This window comes from Camelus bactrianus, chromosome 19 (assembly GCF_048773025.1).
Source record: "Camelus bactrianus isolate YW-2024 breed Bactrian camel chromosome 19, ASM4877302v1, whole genome shotgun sequence".
NCBI classification, from domain to species: domain Eukaryota; kingdom Metazoa; phylum Chordata; class Mammalia; order Artiodactyla; family Camelidae; genus Camelus; species Camelus bactrianus.
Genome location: NC_133557.1, coordinates 26,167,159 through 26,187,313, shown reverse-complemented (window position 1 = coordinate 26,187,313; position 20,155 = coordinate 26,167,159). Strand labels below are relative to the sequence as shown.

At 45.0% G+C, this 20,155-nt stretch overlaps 1 protein-coding gene across 7 annotated transcripts in view; it reads left to right on the top strand.

Moving 5' to 3' along the window:
• Positions 1 to 20,155, top strand: part of BCAS1 (brain enriched myelin associated protein 1) — an 85,761-nt gene that overhangs the window by 44,265 nt on the left and 21,341 nt on the right. For 3 of the 7 annotated variants that reach the window (XR_012500674.1, XM_074347467.1, XM_074347466.1), the window contains 3 exons: positions 52 to 96; positions 9,030 to 9,206; positions 16,690 to 16,731. Coding sequence is in view for 6 of the 7 variants with exons in the window: in XM_074347467.1 (XP_074203568.1) it covers positions 52 to 96; positions 9,030 to 9,206; positions 16,690 to 16,731 (264 nt within the window). In the remaining variant the exon portion in view is untranslated. Of the gene's footprint in view, positions 1 to 51; positions 97 to 2,457; positions 2,593 to 9,029; positions 9,207 to 16,689; positions 16,732 to 20,155 lie in introns of all 7 variants that reach the window. The other 4 variants (XM_074347470.1, XM_074347469.1, XM_074347468.1 and 1 more) reach the window with 2 other exon arrangements.

The window sequence follows — 20,155 nt, the reverse complement described above, 5'->3', positions numbered from 1 at the left end:
ACCCTAAAGAGCTATGGCTTTTAACACTTGGTTTTTTTTCAAACTTTTAAGGTTTCACCCAGCAAAGCTGAAACAAAGAAATATCCGGAAGACACGGTGAGTAGCTTGTAGCGTGTTTATGTTTGGGTTTGTGTATAGAGTTGGATTTGGATTTATGTGTCCTTCTTTGTTCTTTGAATCTTATGCATGTGTATAGATGTATACACATGTTTACATATTTAGCGATTTCGTAGTGCTGTTAGACTGTCTTTAAAACGTTCCATTTACATTAATTGTGTTTCAATGAAAATTTTGATGGGAAGCTGGAAATGTACCAATTCTGGCTAAAGAATGTCACAAAAGCCAATTTCTTGTATAGAACAAGAACAGAATACTATCATTGTATATCATTTTAGTCTTTTTTAGCTGTGTATGGAGAGACCCAGGGAATAGAGTAAAAATTAGCCTCTGGAAATGAGAAAATGGTGAGACTCAGTTTAAAGTAGACGTAAGCTGCTCTATTTTTGGTTTTTAAAAAAATGAGTCTTACTTTGTTTTTCGTGTAATTTGAAAAAAAACTAATCTCACTGCAGTGGCAGTTGTTTGGTGAAACGAAACAGTCACCAGTCGACACTTGCCAAACGTAGGAACGTGTAGAGGAGTTAGGATGCCCTCGAGAGCGGGCACTTTTTCACTGTCATCCTAGAAACTCAGCCAGTTCCCCTCAACATAAATTTTGTTTGGAATGGCTACTTTCTGGAGATGTTTTTCCTTTATACTTGACAGAGCCGATCATCTCTAGTAGAACACATGGCTTAAGTTTCACGGGAATCATGAGGAAAGTTTAACTTGGTGACAGATAAGTGTCTTGTGTCCTTCTCTTGATAACTGAAAGGGCTTTGAAAGACACTGGGACCAAACAAATGGCTTGGCCAGCCCGGGGCATCTGCTACCCAGATCTGAAGAGGCTGAGTTGTGAGAAGGATCCTAGAATTTGTCAGAGAAGACAGATTCTGTGTTAGAGCTTCAGTCCCGCTACTTGATAGCTGTGTGATCCTAACCGGTCTGGACCCACATTCCCATGTCTGTAAAAGTGAGGCGATAAAAAGTCTATCTCCCCAAGACTGAATGAAGGTCGTGACAGCGCCTGGTAAACCGGGGAGCTCTGCTCAGATGTAGGGGATCCCTGTTCCCACAGTCACTGCAGGACAGATTGAACACTGTGATTACATTAGTATTGTGTTGACTGCTTCCTCTAGAATTTTCTCCCTCCATGGAAAAAAGTCTATATCTGAGGCATACACATGCGTTTTCCTATAAAATTATTTATTTGCTACAAGGCAGCCAGGGTCAAGTTCAGTGAATGGTTGGGTCCCAGTGTTTCTCTTTCCGTTCTGTGTCTCGCATTGTTTGAAGTCCCATAGTCAGCACAGTAGGCCCCAAGCAGCGGGGCGTGTGGGTGTGTTGTGTGGCTTCCCAAGTGACCCGATGCCCTCACTCTCTCCAGCTGCTCATGCACCAAGACTCTTCCCCGACCCAGAATGTGGTCCCAGCTGAACGCACCTAGTGCTGCAATCTCGTGGCCCCGCCCAGAGTGCTGTGGGCCCAACGCTAGTGGAACTGGATCTCAAAAGATGGTTTTGTGAAAGTAGGTTGTCCGTGACACCCACAAACAGACCTCTTTCTACCAACCTGGTTCCCATGCCTTGCCCTTTTAACATCTTTTCTACTGAAGTACTTGGATTCGTGCTTTGTCCATCTTCTCACTTGGCCCTGGGCACTTTTTAGCACACTTGTGCCTTGAGTCAGCAATTCTCAATGGTTGTAACTGGGCTGTTTCTATTCCAATCTCCCCCCACTTTGGCTCAGTGGAATGGCTCACACTAAGGACATCTTTTGCCTGGGACAGCTGCCCGTCTGGAAGTCAGTTGAAATTTTTGTGGGTGATACTGCTTCCTTAAAGTTTCCAATACTGAAAAAGAGATCAATTTGAGAGTTGAAGTCACTCAGCTGCAGTGCTGGCCTTGACTCCAGGATGCAAAAATAAATTGCTTGTCTTCAAGTATTTTTTTTTTCTTTTTCATGTGACAATGGTATCTAGATTTTAAAAACTGTCAGGTAGGGACTGCATTATCTTTTTTATTTTTAAAATTGTCACCTGGCTTCAAGTCCTCTAGACAAAGCTTAAATATCTTTCATTGTCTTTAGCACATGGAGTGGCATTAATCTGGGTCATTTAAATAGGTTGCTGTGTCGAAAGTCAATGTGTACCTGAAATAGATGGTGAATATGCTCTGTAATAAATCATCTTTGAAAGTTTGAAAAAGATGCACATCCCCATGATGTCTCGTGATGGGGAGACAGGGGTAACATACCTGCAGCTAACTGTCGAAGTGGATTACTGCACTTAAAAACAACCGAGAAATGGATTTTGTTTAAAAACAAAAGTTCTAAGCTGTGACTGCTGTTGCCCGAAAGGCATCCAAAGCAGAAAGTGTCTGTGACGGACAAGCTGGGCAGAAGACGGCGGAGAGCCAGGCTAAAGGCGCCAAGAAAAAGCACCTGCATAGCCCCCGGCTAGGGCTCGCCTTTAGGAAATTCTTTAGGCATAAGGTCTGTATCTTGTCAAACTAGGAGGGGGAAAAAAAGAACCCTGGTCTTCACCACAGGACACATGTGCCTTCCTGCCTCCACCCAGCTCCCCTTCAGTGAAGACGGAGCCTTGGGTGGTGGGCGTCATTAGAGGGGAATTAAATATGATGTGAATCAAGTTTCAGTGATTTTTCTTTCAGTTCTCAGTTATAAACATCTCAGACTATTTTCCCAGTGTGGACCAGGGTTCGGGGGTTATCCTTCTAACCCAGTGTCTCCCAAATGTCGAAAGCTTGCATACCACCTGCATCATTTCTGACAGGTGTACGGTTACTGACTGGGTACTTTTATATTGAAGTCGACTCACTTTCTATTTGAAGGTATCTTTAAAAGAAACTTCATGTTACATCACCCTTGGAAAACCAGCAACATTTTTCGTAAGAGGAAGCTCCCATTATAAGGATAATTTTAAAAAGAGATTATATTCTAGCTACCTCGTTCATTTTAAAGCTCTGAGTCCGTTGCCCTTTCCAGCCTTATTAAAGGGCAATTAGCCAGAGGTAGAGACGCGTTACAGATACACCAGTACCCGACTCAGATTCTCCGCCGAATGGCCCTAGAATGATGAGAATTGAAAAGGGAAAAGTATTTTCCTGATTTTAATATTATTTAATATGCTATCTCAGCACAGCCTGAAGCCATCTCTGATACCAGCAATGGTATGCTTTCTACACTTTGGGAAATACTCTGCTAACCGCAGCATAACAATTTTGCCTTTCTGTGGTCTGTTCCGCCTCTTCCCTGTGTTAACTAAACTTATGCTGAACCCAGACGGAATCCCAGACAGAATCAAACAATGAGGGAAGGCAGAGCAAGGTCTCCCATGTTCTTGGAAAGTAAAGGCAGCAGAGAAGTCGGTTTGGGAGATTTCACTATTCTAATGTCTAAGAAAATGCCAGTGTTTGTCTAAAACCATCCATTAAAGGGATCCCAGAAATGGGCTAGCATGCTTCTGAATGTGCCTGAAATATCCACCATTCTCCGCTAAGTTGAATGAACTTATTAAAAAGAACTTCCCCAGCTGGCTGTGATAGTCCCAGGATTGTGTATGCAAATAAACGCTCCATAGAAAGCTCTCGTGGCTGAATCTGCATTTGATAAACAAACTGTGTTATGAAGCCACCCTTCAGTTTCCATACAGAGTTATTCTGTTCTGTAAAGAGAGGAGGAGGTGGATGGGAGACGTTGCAGTGGGGGAGGGAACATTAGAAAGTGGCACCACTGTACGTGGGAGACAGTTTGGTAACTGCTAATGACACGTGTCACAGATCTGGTACAAAGGAACCTAGCTGAATTCCATATGGGGTTTCTGTGAGCAGGGGGCCTTGAATGCCCAAGACGTGTGCAGGTTCCCCCCACCTTGCAGATGTGTGTCTCATGATGATATTCATTGCATGCACTGCAAAGTGTCACGTCTCCAGAATCTCTGCCCCTCCCACAAGTGGACCACCCAAGTTCAGTATTCCTGGGGCTTCTCCAAATCCTTGGCCTCACATCCTCCCACTGAGTTGCATTTTGGGGTAGGGGAAGGTTCTGGAACTACTGGGCGTAGAAGACATAGAAGTAGCAACCCCTTCTGGGATTTCTGTAAAACAGACCTGAGGTTTTGCCTTGATGTATATTCAGTCTTTTTTTTTTCCCCTAACATCAAAGTTAAGAGGACAATTCTCAGATGTTCTTAATTCTCATTTATACATCAGTTTGGTAGATCTCATTGGCTTTTACCTTCATGCCTGGGACAGTGTTTTTCTTTTCCTGGACTGATTGTTCTGTCACCCAAAAAAGATAGGAAAATAGGGCCATTAAAACTGACCAGACAGATTCTATCGATGAACCTTGTTATGGGAGGTGTGAGACATCCACCTTGATTTCAGTGTAACCTGGGACAGAAGAGACGACATCCAAGCATTATCTTCTAGTTTTGCTCAAACCCCCCCCAAAAAAACCCCCAAAACCCCAAAAAACCAACCACAATGGTTATCAATTCTGGTTAACTCCAAGGTTCATTTCTTTATATGTCAACTTTCCCCCCTATAAAAAGAATTTTCTTAGTTTAAAAGAGTGGAGGAGTCTGGAATTAATAAATGAAATGTTTATTGTTATAAATCATAAGGCAATCAGCAGCATTTCTTTGCTGAATTTGAATCTTTTTTTTTTGGTTCTTGGCTTAATCACATGCGATGCCTCAGAGTAACACTTTTTCACCCGTCCTCCAAACAGTGGACCTGACCACGTGCACACAAGGCAGGACGTTGTTTTAGAATGTCTTCCATGCCCGGAAATGTGCCTCTCCCCACTCAGGCTTGCTCAGTGCCTGCCCTCTCTTGTGAGGCAGCTAAAATCTTAGCAGCTGCCTCATGTGATTCATAAGCTTCTGCCGCACATTCATTGTTTTTTTGGTTCTTGGTATAACATTTGTATCTTACTAACACCTCCCTCTCCTCTCCCACACCCAGACATAAACACAAGATGAGAACTTATTGTGGAAGAATGTAAGGGTTATCTGATATGTAGTCCCCTAATCTAATACATTAGAATCTCATGGGTAGGGTTGCCTGATAAAATAGAGGTACCCACTTAAATTCAAATTTCCAATAAACAGCAAATTTTTTTTAGTATAACTATAAGTATGTCCCAGACAATATATGAGACCTACTTATGCAAAAAAAAAAAAATGATTCTTTGTCGATCTGAAATTCAGATTTAACAGGACACCGTATTTTCTCCCTGTTATTTGCTCGGTCTGGCCACCCCACTCAGGGGATTGTTTCCAAAAAACACGGAGAGAATTTCTGTAGTCTCCTCCCGAACGCAGGCAAAGAGGAGTAATTCAGCTGATGCTGGCAGAACGCCATTCGGAGCACTTCTTTGGAAAGTGAGGAGATGAGTGGGCGGGGGGAGAGATGACTCACGGTGGTCTATGACTCCACCAGTAAGGAGCGGGTGGCGGGCGGGAACACGGCGTGGCAGGATGCTGTGTGGGCACCTCTCTGTGGTCCCTCGCATGCAGTTAATTTGTTATTTACTCAATGCCAGACACTGAATCCGATGGGAGGTAGGGAAGTAACGGTGATCAAGGCGTCACAGCCCTGAACCTTCACAGAGCCCACAGCCTGGCCAGGGAGAAGCATAGTCAACAAACAATTACACAGATATATTAGAGTGATATTATTATACGTCTGATAGAGTCCTGCCCTTGTGATGTTTTTCAAGGATCTCAGGGTTTCTTCCCAGGGCAGAGAATTGGCCATTTCCCAGAGAAACTGAGCAGTATAGATGTGTTTCTCAGTCTTTTTCTCATTCTCATCTCTCCACCGGGAAGCTTTTTTATCCCTAATTGCCCTTCCCCCCATGGAATTTTAGTACAACATGTATACTGTTTATCTGTTTATGTGCCATGGCCCTTAGTAGGGTCCGAGAGTATATTAATATCTAAAACTTTTCCAAAACACATCACCCAAGAGCAAGGCAACATCACCTCCAACTCTCCCCCTGCTTGGAGCTAATATTGCCCTGGCTGAGCATGCGTGGTGTAGACGGTCCATCCCCGATGGGGAGTACAGCCCATGGAGTGGGGTACCTTGGTGTGTTAGAGGCAGTAGAGAGAGAGTAGCTGTTGAGGGTTCAGCTTGGGCACCGGACTGCCTGGCTTCAGAGGTCAACTCTGCCCCTTATGACTGTGATCACAAGCAAGTTATTTAACCACCTGGGATCAAGATGTTCCTAACTATAAAATGGACGTAACAATTAGTTCCTTCCTCATAGGACTGTTGTTAGAACGTTCAGTTGCCTGGAACATTGCCTGGCACGGGTCCCTTTTATTGTTATTATTCAGTCACAGTTAAAAGTCGGAAATCTCTGTGCCTAGTCCCCCTGGGACCATGGTCCCAGCTTCAGGAGGCTGAGAGAGAGAGGAGGCCGAGGGGAACCAGAGGAAGCAGTGACACCAGCCAAACCAGAGGTGTGTGATGGAGTGAGTAAACTGGACCTGTCCTGGAAGGGTTCTAGAACTCCAGAGCCAGCCTTTGTTTTTTTGTAGCCCCCTGTGGCTCTGGCTGAGTAAACTGAGCACCGAGGAAGCGGCAGCCGTGAGCTGGACGGATAACACAGCATCTAAAGTGCAGAAAGCAAAGCAACAGAATTTAAATCAGAGCAGCGTGGGGTCAGGAAGCGATGGAGCGCCTGCTGCAGTGACGTTAGCTGGATCCATGATTTACTGAAGCCAACAAGGACCCTTTCTGAGAGGTGGAAGTGAGGTCAGCTCCACCCCCAGGTCGTTGGTCTCGCACCTGGGGATTCTCCCAGGAAAGCAGCAGGGGAGCTGACGCTGGGGACCAGCTCAGGCTACTCCTGCCGTTTCTACTTCCTTCACGTCCCTCTGATGCTCGCCGAGGGCTCTGAGAGCATCCTGTTCCCTGTGCATGGGGTGTGCTTCCTTCCGTCTCCAGTTCACCTCTGCTCACCCTTTAGATCATTGGCACAGGCACCCCCTTTCTCGGTCAAGCCTTCCCTAATTGTCATGACGGATCTGATTCTCTGGTTCAGCCTTTTTTGTTTGTTTGTTTGTTTTTTAAAGCACCGAATCCTCCCCTCCCCTCCCCACCATGGCACTTATCATAGTTGAAATTTTACATTCATTTGTGGAATTATTTGTTTAGTGTCTTGCTCTCCATGAGGACACGTAACCCCAGCACCTAGTACACATCCCAGGTCTTAGAAGACACTCCATGCATTTTTTATGAGTATGTGAATAAATAATAATACGTTCCTCGTATTTTCTGAAAAAGTGAGCAAGCTAGTTGGTGGAGGGCACTTCCTTGCCACCAGCCCTCGCTCGTGTAATTGCCGTTCAGAGCTCAGACAGCACCAGGTGTCCGAGAGCATTTGGGACATGCATAAATGCAGGACCGTATGAGCTCAGCCATTTTGATTTCACTGTTGCTACAAGGTAGAGTTTATTTTAAACCCCAGCATTATGTGATTTTATCCATTTTTAAATGTAACTGGGATTATTCCAGGATCACCTGTCACAAAAGTAATTTCTAGACATCGGCCCTTTGTCTCCAGATTCAAACATAGAATCTGCTCAATTAATGACTCCCTCTTGGTATCAAAAAAGTCAGTGTGGAAGATACTGCGTCTTGCATCAGACAGCAAAATTCACGTCATTGGTGAACACCCTTTGGAGAGGCATTGTGCTGTGTGGAAAGAGCGCCAGGGAGGAGCCAGAGGTCAGATCCGAGGCCAGACTGTGCCCCATATCCGTGTCGGGCAGATCAGGTCGTGGGCCTCCATCGCCCCATCTGTGAAAACGTGGGCATTGGACTAGGTGGTCGCTAAGACTCTTTCCAAGGTCAAGAGTACTGTTTTTCCACACCCTGTTTGTGCTGCCAGATCTTTTTTTTCTTTTTAATCAGAAAATGTAGTCAAAGATCTGACACCCCTGGGAATTTAAGGGTTTGTGTCCCAAGTCCCCGGAGCAGGAATCATTCAAACGAAGATGCTGAAGATGAAGGAGTTAGGTCAGATGAGCCCAGCGTTAAAATTTTTAATGCAGTGTTCCCTCCTGTCGAGATAAATAGAGGCTGCAATTCTCTGAACTCTTCCTTTGTCCCATGACTTGGGAGCTGAGAAGGTCCCGTGTCCCAGAATTGGACCTCAGCATGTCTGCTCAGAGGGGAAGGGGAGATTGGGGCCGGGAGAGAGAAGGTGGGAGAGAGAAAGAGAAAGGACAGAATGAAGAGCATTTGCAGTTTTCTGTCCATTACAATCCACTCAGTCGCATCTACTTTAGACGTGGGCGTTGCATCTAAAAGTGCAGAAACAGGGGTTGCGGGTGGTCTTCAAACTCAGACTTCTTCAGTGAGTTCCTTACACAAACGCTGCAGACTGGGTCAGGGATCTCTAAAGTGGAGCTTGGGAGGAAATCTTAGACACCTCTCTTTTAAAGTATATTTATTGTCACCCGTCTTTAATTTCAAATTTGGATGAGTAAAACAGTGCATCTTTATCATATGAATAAATACGCAAGTATGGGAAGTGTGTGCTCAGAATGTTTTTTTCTGCCGTGAACATGATCAAAACCATTTGCCAACTGATGGGCTCAACACCAACTAACCTTCTAACAGCAAGTGCCTCTTACAATCACCTTGATTCCTAACGCGTTACTTCCATAAACATAATACGTCATGGTTCTAATTATGTATTTCTTGTAAAAGGAAAATAACTTGACTTTTTCCAAGATTTTAACACAAATCCACGTCCATGTGGAATATTTGGAAAAGACAGACAATTGTGAAGAAGACAGTTAACAGGCATGACCCCAGCCCATGTGTATAAAAGAGACCTTTTGCTTTTGACAGCCTGAGATCATTGAAAATAATTTTAAACTCCTCTAGGATGCCGAAAAGTCACCCACCACTCCAGCCGACATCAAGTCAGACCAAGCCCATGTTACGCCCCAGGAGCCCCAAGGGGCAGCCAAGAATTCTACATCCACTGAAGCAGCAAAGGAAGGAGCCAAGGAGAAGGGCGGGCCCACCTCTCTGCCTCTGGGCAAACTGTTCTGGAAAAAGGTAAGTCCTATCTTCAAGATTTGGAGAGTCCTTGGGATTAGGATGACTTGAGAAATGGTTTCTGTTGGACCAACCAGTGTACTCAGCAGCGCGTGGAGCTTCTTCTCCTCCAGAATGACTCAGCTTGCCACTGAGTTGAAGACTTTAAACTCACTCCTGGGAAAAAAATGAAATGCCTGTCTTGTGATAAACATGTGTTTCGTGGGAAAGAAAAGGAAATGGAACAAGTAAATTTTTCGTTCTTGGAATTACTCTGGTTCATCACAGAGGGGTCGTGGTATTTTGTGATTTCGTTTTCTTTCTAAAATGGTGGATTACTCTGGTTTCCTCTTGGTTTTTTCTGAGCTCTCTCCTCCTGGCGAGATGAAACAACTCTGGGTTCTCTCTCTCCTCCCCTGGCCAGAGATAATCACTAGGTCTCTCTCTCCTTTTGGAAAACCAAGGTGTCAGCCAGGTCACCATCAGGGCAAGCACACAGTGTGCTGTGTGATAGGAAAACTCAAACCACTGCCTGATTTTTTTCCTCCTGTAGAATTAAGTTGCCAAGCAAGGAAACGGGGTGTGCGGGGCTGAGTAATTCTGAGAGCTATTCCTTGATCATCCTTGCTGAACAAACCCCAGCTGCCACACACGTTCAGAGCCATTTTAAATGTAGTCAAAAGATGAGCGAGAAGTCAAGGATGGAGTTGGGGGTGGCAGGGGTGTAATCCATAGAAAGGAAAAAATCTAATTTAGCCAGTTCGACAAAGCATCCGTGCCACTTGGCACACAATGTGAGGAAGGTGATAAAATCCATGCCACCGTGGTGTTAGTTTATTCTCATGTCCAGAATCCAGCTGGATTGCTAAAACTTTTTCCTGTTTGTTTTGTATTGTCCAGAAATCTTCCTTGTAGGTTCTGCCCAGAACACAAACTCCAAAACTTCATGAAAACTTTGGATGATGTCATTTGGCATTCTGTTCTAATCCTCCTTCCCCACCCTTTTGTTTTTTCAAAAAAATATTTTATTGGCAATGTAATGAAGGGAACAGTTTCTAAGTAAGTTACATGCATGTACTGGTGGCAAAGGAGATGACTTAAGTGACTCACATTCAAATATTTTTACTTAAATAATCATATACAGATGTAAGTGTATTGGGAAAAATAGAACTGGCACAATGAACTCAAGATTTAATATATGTATTTTGCTCACGGTGAGAGAGACCGCATGTCTTTAGTTTAAAAAGGAATCCAGTTAAAAGGAAAGTGTTATATAATTAATGGTACTGACAGTAAGTAAATAATGGTCAGTTGGTGTTCTCAGAAGGCAGGAGCTAAGACAGAAGTGATGTGCAGGAGATTTATTGGAGGAAACCGACTGTGGAGGGTAAAGAGGGGGCAGGAGCAGGGGGAGAGAGGCTGCAGACCACACTGAGGGCCTGACACCTGTGAAGGGAGAGAGGGAAAGAAGAGAGGGTCTGAAAAACCTCAGACTGAGGGTGATGCTGAGCCGGTGGGGAATCGCAGAGCACGGCTTGCCCACTGCGAGGGTTCTGCATGGGGCACAAAGAACCGTCTAGCACCCTCTGTGCTCAGTCATTTCCTGGGAGCAGCTTGGCCTCAGCGTCAACACAGTAATGGATGCCAGTAGTGCGTACAGTGCACCAAAAATGATACAGGAGGTCAGCAAACGACGGAAGTTTGAGGAACACTGATATAAGGGTTAAGAGTCTGGAGTCAGACAGGTCCCACTTTGAGTCCCAGTCCACCTGGATGAGCCTCAGTTTCCTCATCTGTGAGATGCAAATAATAATCGTACCTATGTCATGGAAATGAAGTGAGGGTTAAATTAAGTAATGCTGGGAAGCCCCGGACACTGGGGCTCCCACAACAGCGGCCCGTGGGCAAATCTCTCCTCCAACGTCGTTTATTTGCTGTGTGCCCAGGATGGTTGAGGCATTAACCCGTCCACTTCATCTTTCTGTGCCATCCACTTGGGGGAAGCTTTTAAGCTTCTAAACCTCAAATATTTTATCTTATCTCATGGTCGATAAAGGATATATTGGTTTCTTTGAAATTCCAGCTATTCCCATTGAAAAGGAAAGTCAGGACCACATGGCATTCCTCTCTCTGATGACAGAAGTTCGTTTATTCCGGTCTCTCAGTTTTGTTTTGTTTTTTTTTTTTTCACCATTCTCTGCCTTTATTTCTTTCGATGATCATAAAAATAATGAAGTTAAGAGAAACTGAAAACCACATCACCTATAAAGCTTGTCTTTCCTTCTTCCACCCAATCAGAAGAAAAAGCTCTGTAAAGAAGTGACATGGGGAGAGTCACTCATTTAGCAATATTGTAAGTCGCTTCCTTCGTACTAAGGGGTGCGTGTGTCCCCCAAGTGCTAGGCTTTGAGGAAATGTCAGTGAACGGACTGCTGCCTTCTTATAACTTACATTCTCCTGGAGGCACTTACTCCCAGTAGGAGACAAAATGACAGTCTTTGTGCTCTTTTCTTTAAATTAGAATAAGCTTTGCTTATAACACCATCCTTATAAAAATTTTGAGAAACAAAGAGAAACCCTTGAAAATTCTGACATTTCCGCTAACTGACCCTAAGCTCTCTTTCTTCTCTTTTAATTGAGAAACTTTTCAACAAGCAAATTTTGACGTTTGTAAGTCTGCAATTATGAACATCAGAAATTAATGTTTCCCCTAAAAGGCTGTCAATATGAAATTGTACGGTATTTTGACTTTGTCTTGATGGCTGAAGTGGTTCTTATTGTAAACAAAAAATAACAGAAATAACCTTTGAGAAAATTAATTTTGAATTCTGTTGTGCTTGACAAAAAAGAGTTTAAATCCAGTTACTCGGGCAAACTATGCCGTTTGTTTTTCTGGGTTAATTGAGATACCATTTGCTGTGTGACCTTACAAAAGTAACTTACTGTGGGTTTCTTTCTCCTCATTTGTTGAGCGAAACGATTAGAATAGATGATCTGAAAAAAAATCGTGTGTGTGGCAAGTTTGCATTAATAGCCAGAATCAGAAAGATGGGGCTTTGTAACTTCAGACACATTATTTGACCACTTAGAGCCTTTATCTTCTTATCTGTAAAGTAGGGACCATGTTTATCTCACAGTGTTGTTATGAGAATCCAATAATTTACATAGAAAGCGTCTGAGACATAGTAAGTGCTCAATGAACGGTGTTAACATCATTTCTTCAAGTATGACATGGCTGGTTATGATCTAAATATCCATGTGTGACTTCTGGTACCAACAGCACCCATGGTACAAAACAAGTATAAGACTTACTTGCTACATCAAAAGACTGAAATCCATTTGGAGGAACAAGATACATACGAATGCATGCACATGTGCATGTGTACACGTATGTGCGTGCACACAATTAGTAAATGATAACGTTTGGAGCATCTTTAAAATGGTGCTTTTCCTGCTTTCCTTTGGGGGAGACAAATGATGAAGTAGAAAAATAATGCGAGCCCTGAAGCCAGGAAGAACTGAGTAGGAAAATAAATGAAAAATTCCTCTGACTCAGCTGGGTTATTTGTTTCAAAACCCGAATCCTGTGTTTGATCCCTGAATCCACAGGGATCTCGGTTAAGAAAGTCTGGCGTATGGCTGGACGATTATGGAGGCACCTGGAAGGTGGGCTGAAATATCTGGGCTTGATAGAAAAGGTCTTAGGTCCACCGTGCAATCAGTGAACGCGGAACAGCGGTCACATGATCCAAATGGTGCTTCCAGGAGACCTGCTAGCAGCAGGGTGCCTGCTGGCTTAAGTGCTCCCAGGTGACAGCATGTTAAAGCAGCATTCCTTTAAGAATTGACCGGAGAGGCGCTCTTGTCAGTGACGTTTATATGATAACTGCGCGGCTTTATTCTCAGCAATGTAAATGTCCAAACAAGATCCTTTAGGTTTCAAACTGGGTCTTTGTTGCTGTTGTTAATGAGACCGGACAGTTTTTAGACTCACCAGATAACAGCCAGATGTACAGTTCACCGAGACAGATCAAAGTGTTTCTGGGTTTGAGATCTGAATGAGAATCCCACGCTCTGTGTTTCTCCTGACCGGCCGCCGCGCCGCATCACGTTCCTCTGACTGCAGGGCCTGAGAACCTCAGAAATGCCTTTGGGTCTGCAGACGTCGACCTTGCACTTGAGAATCATTCTCTCTCATTCACTTTGAAGTGAGCTGCTCTGTCAGCAGCACCGTCCGATTTTCCTTCCCGTCTTTGAAATTCCCTTCAGGACCCCATTCCCGACATGGAAGAGGCAGCCCTCTCTCCTCTCCAGAGGTTAGCCATCACCGCGTACCCCTCGGCAGGGGCAATGAGGAATTGGAATCTGGGGTGGCTGGTTCCTCAGCTCGTAGGCTTTCTTCTGTGCGGAAAGGATGAGGAGAAAAGGAAGCAGTTGTCCGAGGCCACTTCGTCTGTCATTGTGTGTTGAACATGGAAGCCAAGCCAGTTACAAATACACATTAAATGTGAGACGCAGGATGCTGTACTGTGTGATCCAGGACACAGTCAGCTTGGAAGGAGAATAGAGACACACTTCAGTCTTCGAAATCTATGGTTTTAGAGTAAGAGAGAATGTTTAGCAGGAGTGGGTCTAGCTCAGTGCTAGAGCGCATGCTTAGCATGCACAAGTCCTGGCTTCCATCCCTGGTACCTCCATTAAAAAAAAAAAAAAGAGAAGTTAATAGATGTTGGAGCAGAGGCCTAGAAATGAGGGGAGAACTGCTTCCGTTTTGAAGACACGGAGCACTATTGTTAAAAACTAACCCACTGCTTAGCATACAGCCCTGGAGTCCAGGTGGTTTCCATTATCACCTTTGTTAGTCCTGCTGCTTTTTTTCAGTTCTGCGGAAGTGCATCGAGTGCACATTCACGGGATGGGGAGACGCAGGCCAACAAAGAATAGTAAAGGGTCAAAGCCACATGCAAGGAGCCGTCTTTGCGCAGCTCTCTGGAATCTGGCCTCGGGCCTCCTCATTCAGAGTCTGTTTGGTCAGTGACCTGCGAGGCAGCCTTATCAAGGTTGCAAGCTGGGTTCGCTCGTTAATGTGATCCCCAATATAAACGATCAAGATCTCAAAACGCTGGCACAATGGACTGAAGCTAGGATGCCCCAGAATTTTTGTTTTACAGAGGTCAGTGTGCTGCTGTCCTCTAGGGAGCGGCTCATCAGGATGGAACTGAGATCCGCGTCCTCCTGTGCCCATTCTGCTTCCGGAACCGAACATAACCGAAGAGCAATGTTAAAAATGCTGCTCATAACGGATCCAGGGGCAAACTCTGTCTGGGCCAGACGTAAGGAAATTACGAGAGCAACGTGGAATGAGTCAAGAAAAGTCATAAACAGGCCTCATAGGCATAGCTTAAGGCGCTGCTCCCCAGCATTCACAGAAACTGCTACCATTAATTGAACACATGCTCTGTGCGGGCCCCCCTGTGCTGAGTGCTTTACATATACAAAACTAACATCAGCGGTTTTCATAGACTGATGAACAAAAATCCGCACCAATGTTCATCCCACTCAAAGTTCTAGGAAGCTAAGAAAAATGGTCACGAATTAGTCCAGGCCCCCACATGTCCCTGTGGGTGATCACTGCCAGACCACACCACTGCCACCAGAGCCACCAAGGAGAAGATCCCTGCCACCTGGCCCGACACATCACTGATGTCCTCACAAGCCCGCCAGAGCCCACCTGCCACTTACAAAGCAGGGAGGAGAAAGCAGCCTGTGTTATGCCCAGCTCCGGGGGCAGCTGCGTGGGGCACAGAGGGACACCACTTAACCAGATGCCCTCTCAGCATCCACATGGCCCCCTTCTGCCAACTCCAGGGGAGCTGATCGGGCCTGAGTTGCTCTCACAGCATCCTACCCAGAACTGACCCTGCAGGTAGCCGGTCCACCTGGAGTCCTCCTTCCATCGGTGAATTCTTTCTGTTGTCCATTTCTTAAAATCTTTATTTCTGCTCCATCCATATACCTTGACTTCTAGAAAAGACTACATACAACTAAACCCTCTTTACAAACATGGTTCAAGTTGTTCCTCCCCAGCATACACACACCTTCCAGAGTCTCTAACTCAACTCCCCTGGAAACTGAGGTCTTCCTGTACATACCAGGAGGAGCTGTGTGGCCCGACCCCAGCCACCAGACGGAGGTGCGTCTCAGCTCTGCTTCAGCCGTGACTTTCCCATCACATGCTTTATTATCTTTATTCTGTAGAACAACCCTATGTTTGGTAGACAGTCGAATAGCCCACTTTTGAGTCAGTGAACTGAGGCACAGAGAGGTACAATTGACTTGCCCAAGATTGCACAGCTAAAACAGTGACTTTGAACCTGACCGCCCAGTCCAGGGTGCTCTGGACTTGGATTCTGAGCAGATTGTCTCTTCCACGTGCCAGACACTGAAGGAAACAAGACTGCCAAATGGAGAAGATACATTTGTAACTGTGAGTTCCCTCCTCCCCACCTCACTGCACGTTTTAAAGGTAAAAATCAAGGCAGGACATGGAACAAAACCGATGGAGATAAGAGTCCTTATCCTGGAATCCAAGAGAAGAAATGCAAGGGTCTATGAACACCCTGGAATTATTTGCAAAATATCTTATGTTTACTTTTCTGGGAAGAGAGTCCAGCTCTGTCAGGGGAGTCTCAAAGTGGCCTGTAAACGCCGCCCACCCCGAAAAGTTTCAGAACAACTGCAGGAAATACGCAAAGATGACCTCCCAAGTTGGAGCTTGGCTAACTGGTATCATGATTGTGACCTTGGCTTTTGACAGAATTTGGGTAACTCCTCTTCTCTTTGAGGGCCGGATGGTAGATGCCAGAATGACTTCAGGGAACAACAGTGTTTGAAGCTGGATGTGCTGGAGCCCAGCCCTCTGGCCCTCCGTGGAAGTATTTTAACCAAATTGCACTTGGGCGTGATGACACTGGCCCACACTGAAGGCTGATGTAAGAAGCAGCTTTGGATGCTGGCCACCTTCCTCCTGTCAGGATAAGGCTGAGGTCCCTGATTCTTACATCTGTGCCTGCTTGCTCTATGAGGACCAGGGGATGAGTTTCCCTGAATTTATTACCAGAATTTTCCTGAGCAGCTCACGTGTCTTTACCTAACAGTGACTATATCGAGTGACTGACATCCTTTCCTCTCTTCATCAGCTACCACACAACATGTTCCTCGCCCACAGCCAACACTGTGGTTTGTGTTTTCTGTAGCAGCCGCTCTCCTCACTCCACTGGTCTCCTGGCTGCATCTGTATGTTTATTTTTCCTTTATTGCTTTTGAAAATACATAATTTGTATTATCTTGCTACGCTCTTATATTTGTGTAAACCTCCTTCAAATTCTTCTTGGAACAAAGTATACAAAAGCAATATCCAAGAATTGCACCAGAAAGCTGTTAGCCCTGGTTTTGGTAACATCCTGACTCTTACTTTTTTTTTTTTTTTTTATCTTCCCTTTAGTCAGTTAAAGAGGATTCAGTCCCCACAGGTGCAGAGGAGAACGTAAGTTACGCGCTAAATGACGGAATGAGTCCATCCTCATCTCTGGCATGATGGGCCTGGGGCGTGCCGGCTCTGGGGTCCTGGGTCCCTGCATGCTCCAAGAGTGATCCGTCCCCTACAGACTCTTCCACCCTTTTGCGTGATTAGGGACCATCGCGGGGTAACTTTGGATGGGTATTTGTAAGGCTCGTTGAGTCGACGCAAACTAAATGCAAAACCAGAGCGCGCAAATTTTTAACATTTGTTACCGTTTAAGGGCTGAAGGAGTCTACTAGACGTAAAATCACCTTCACGTCCTTAAGGGACAATCATGCTGCGCCCTCTGCTCTAGTCCACTTTGATCGCTCTTTTGCCTTTCTTTCCATGGCAACCCAGATTCTCCACTAACTGTGGGTGGTACCCAGGACAGGTGGGCGCATCAGGCATGGGAGCATGTTGCTGCAGTAGATGCTGGGAGACTGCTGGTCTCGGGCCAGAGAGCCGACTGTGTGGGTCGACAGCTGACAGACCTAGGTTGAACCTCACTCTTTTTGGCCTTTAATTCCCAAGAGTGATGGTCAAAACTTTCAAGACAGTGCGCTCACGTCTGAAGGAGATGGTTCCCTATGAGACCACCAAAATGTGTCATTCCAGAACATCTTCTGGGGAGATGAATCAATTGGCCTCGTGAGTTTCAGACCCACAACAGCCGCTTCCTGCTCTGAACGAAGCACGGTCTTTGGAAAATGTTATAAGCGGGATGAGGAAGTCCATGGCTCCTTAAGATAGAAACTGATGGTTACCATTTTGCCAAAGCAAAATATGTTGGCTCTTCCTAGGTGCCTCTTGTTCGCTTGCCATGGGTAGCGCTTGTGTTTCCACTTGTATTTAATTGCTGGAACTGAGCAGAAATGGAAAACCCAAATATGTTCCAGAAACATTGTCTGTGATGTGGCATAAAAATTAGAATGGCTGTGTGGTCATTCTCGGTGGGAGAAGGAGCTTTGAAATCTGCTTTGTTGTTACTGTTGTTTCTCTTTCCTCCTCTCCCTTCCTCCCTCCCTCCTTCCTCCTTCCCTCCTTCCTCTCTTCCTACCTTCTTCTTTCCTTCCTTCCCTCCCTTCCTCTCTTTCTCCCTCTCTCCTTTCTTCCTTTCCTTCCTTCTCTCTCTCTTTCTTTTTTTCTTCTCTCTCTCTCTCTTTTGAGCCAAACTTAGTAGCTCACAAAGCTCTGGTCTCTTGTAATTCCAGAAAATTCTCATAAACTTACTGGCTATTTTCTAGAGAGTCTAAGTCTCTATTTCAGCAACCCACCAAGGAGGGACTCCATGAGTCTTTTTCCCGGGAATTTTAAATGTCAGAGCCTCAGGTTAAATCTGAAGCATCTGTCAGTTTTGAGGTTCCGAGTTTTTTGAAGAACAACTTCTTTTCAGAAGTTTTTTGTGTAGTTGTCTCTCTGAGGGACCCCATGTCTCTTGCAGCTCGTGTGCAAAAATGCAGAGGTGATCTCTAGCAGGCAAACAGAAAACATGTCATTTTCTAGTATAAAATTTGAAACAGAAATATAACATGAGTCAGAGTTAAATGATTGCTACCAAAAGATAACACAAAATTGGATGAGATGCAAGTGAAAGCAAAATATTTTGTCAAGAAAATACAGAAGCATTTAAGAAATTGCTTTACATTGCCTAGCCCTCCAAATAACATTTCTGTTTTTAAGTTTCAACGTTTCGGCTCCTAACTGACTATGAGTTGGAAAGAACGAGGCTCAAAAGCTGTGATCTTGGCCCCATGACCCCCAGGCTGTGCTCCCTCTTGGACCTCAGTTTACTCATCTCTTAAATGGCCATAATAATATTACCGACCCCTTAGGATCCTTGTGAGAATTCCTTGAATGATGCCCATAACGTGCGTACTTCAGCGCCTGAAACGCAGGAAGAATTCAGTTATGCAGGGGTTGGTAAACTATGGCTCACGGGCCAAATCCAGCCCATCACCCGTGTTTGCATGGCCCATGAGCTAAGAATGGTTCTTTTATTTTGAATCGTTGAAAAAAAAAATCAAAAGAAAAAATTTTGTGATTTGTGAAAATTATGCAAAATTCAAATTTCAGTGTTTATGAATACAGTTTTATCATAACACAGACACTCCCCTTCCTTTGTACGCGGTCGGTGGCTGCTCTGCGGCTACAGGGGCAGAGCTGAGTAGCTGCAGAGCCCTTTGCAGGAGAGGTTTGCCGCCCCTGCGGTGATGTCCGTGCACAGGAGTTGTGACAGGAGGTGTGTGCCTCCTTGTGATCGGTGACTGTATCTCCTCAGGAAGTTACACACCTCACTCAGCGACCACGTGGAGTGAAGGTGTGGGGAAAACAATTAGTTTAATTTTCTTTTTCCCAGATAAGAGAGATGGCATTTGTCAAAACAATGGACAGTACTCTAGACCTTCAGGACAGGACCATTCAGAGTCATTAATCATATTACAAGAGTCCTTTCACGTGCAACTGCTTCTGGCTAAAGTGTGATGTTAAATTTCCCTACCACAAGTCTCTAAAACCAGTCTGTCAGCCAGTGCAGAGCAAAGGATAGAGGGATTTCAACGTTTTTCAAAATTTTTCAGGGAAAGAAAAATAAGGTAAGCCCATGGAAGTTTGGCGCGTTTCCTAGAGTGAGCTTCTGGTCCTACCAGAAATAAAATCTCTCTATCCTGACCACAGGAAATATTGAGTCCTTTTGTTGTAATCTGAAAACGTTTGGTCCACTGGTTAATTTAGTTAGTGTTCTAACTAATGGGGGGAAACAGCTTTCCTTCCGTGCCACCTATAAGATCAAAGAAAACAGGTGTCTCTGCTGTTTCTCTCTGTTAGTGAGAAACTTCTCAGTTGCAAGTGAAAGAAAACCCAAGTCAACCTGGATTTTTAAAAAAATGGAATTTCTGGTGCTCATCAACGGGAAGTAGAATTGGTTTCGGATGAATCTGTATTCAGGGCTCTCCCTTGGCTCAGACTTCCTGGCCTGGCTACACTCTCAGCTTCCCAACTTCACGTAACCCAGGGCCGAGTAAAGGCAAGACTGGTCCAGCAGCAGCCCTACGTGTCCTGGAATTTGTTCTTTTTCATTGACTTAAGTGTTTTCACGTGCTCCATTAGTCAGCATTCACTAGGTTGCGCTGCAGTAACAACCAAGCCCCACATTCCAGCGGTTTCCAACAGCAAAGATTCTTTGTCCCCCCTGACTCATGCTGCATATAAGCTGTAAGTTGGCTTGTGGGTAATCCTCATGGCCTCTTCTTGCTAAGATCTAGATGGAAAAAGCAGCCCCTTCAACAAGGATGTGCAGCTGGAGTGACACAGAGAAAACAGTACCGTGGGTGGGCCAGGGAATGGCTTCAAAAACAGCCACTCAGTCGAGGGTTACATCACATCCACTCATGCTCCATTCTCCAGAGGA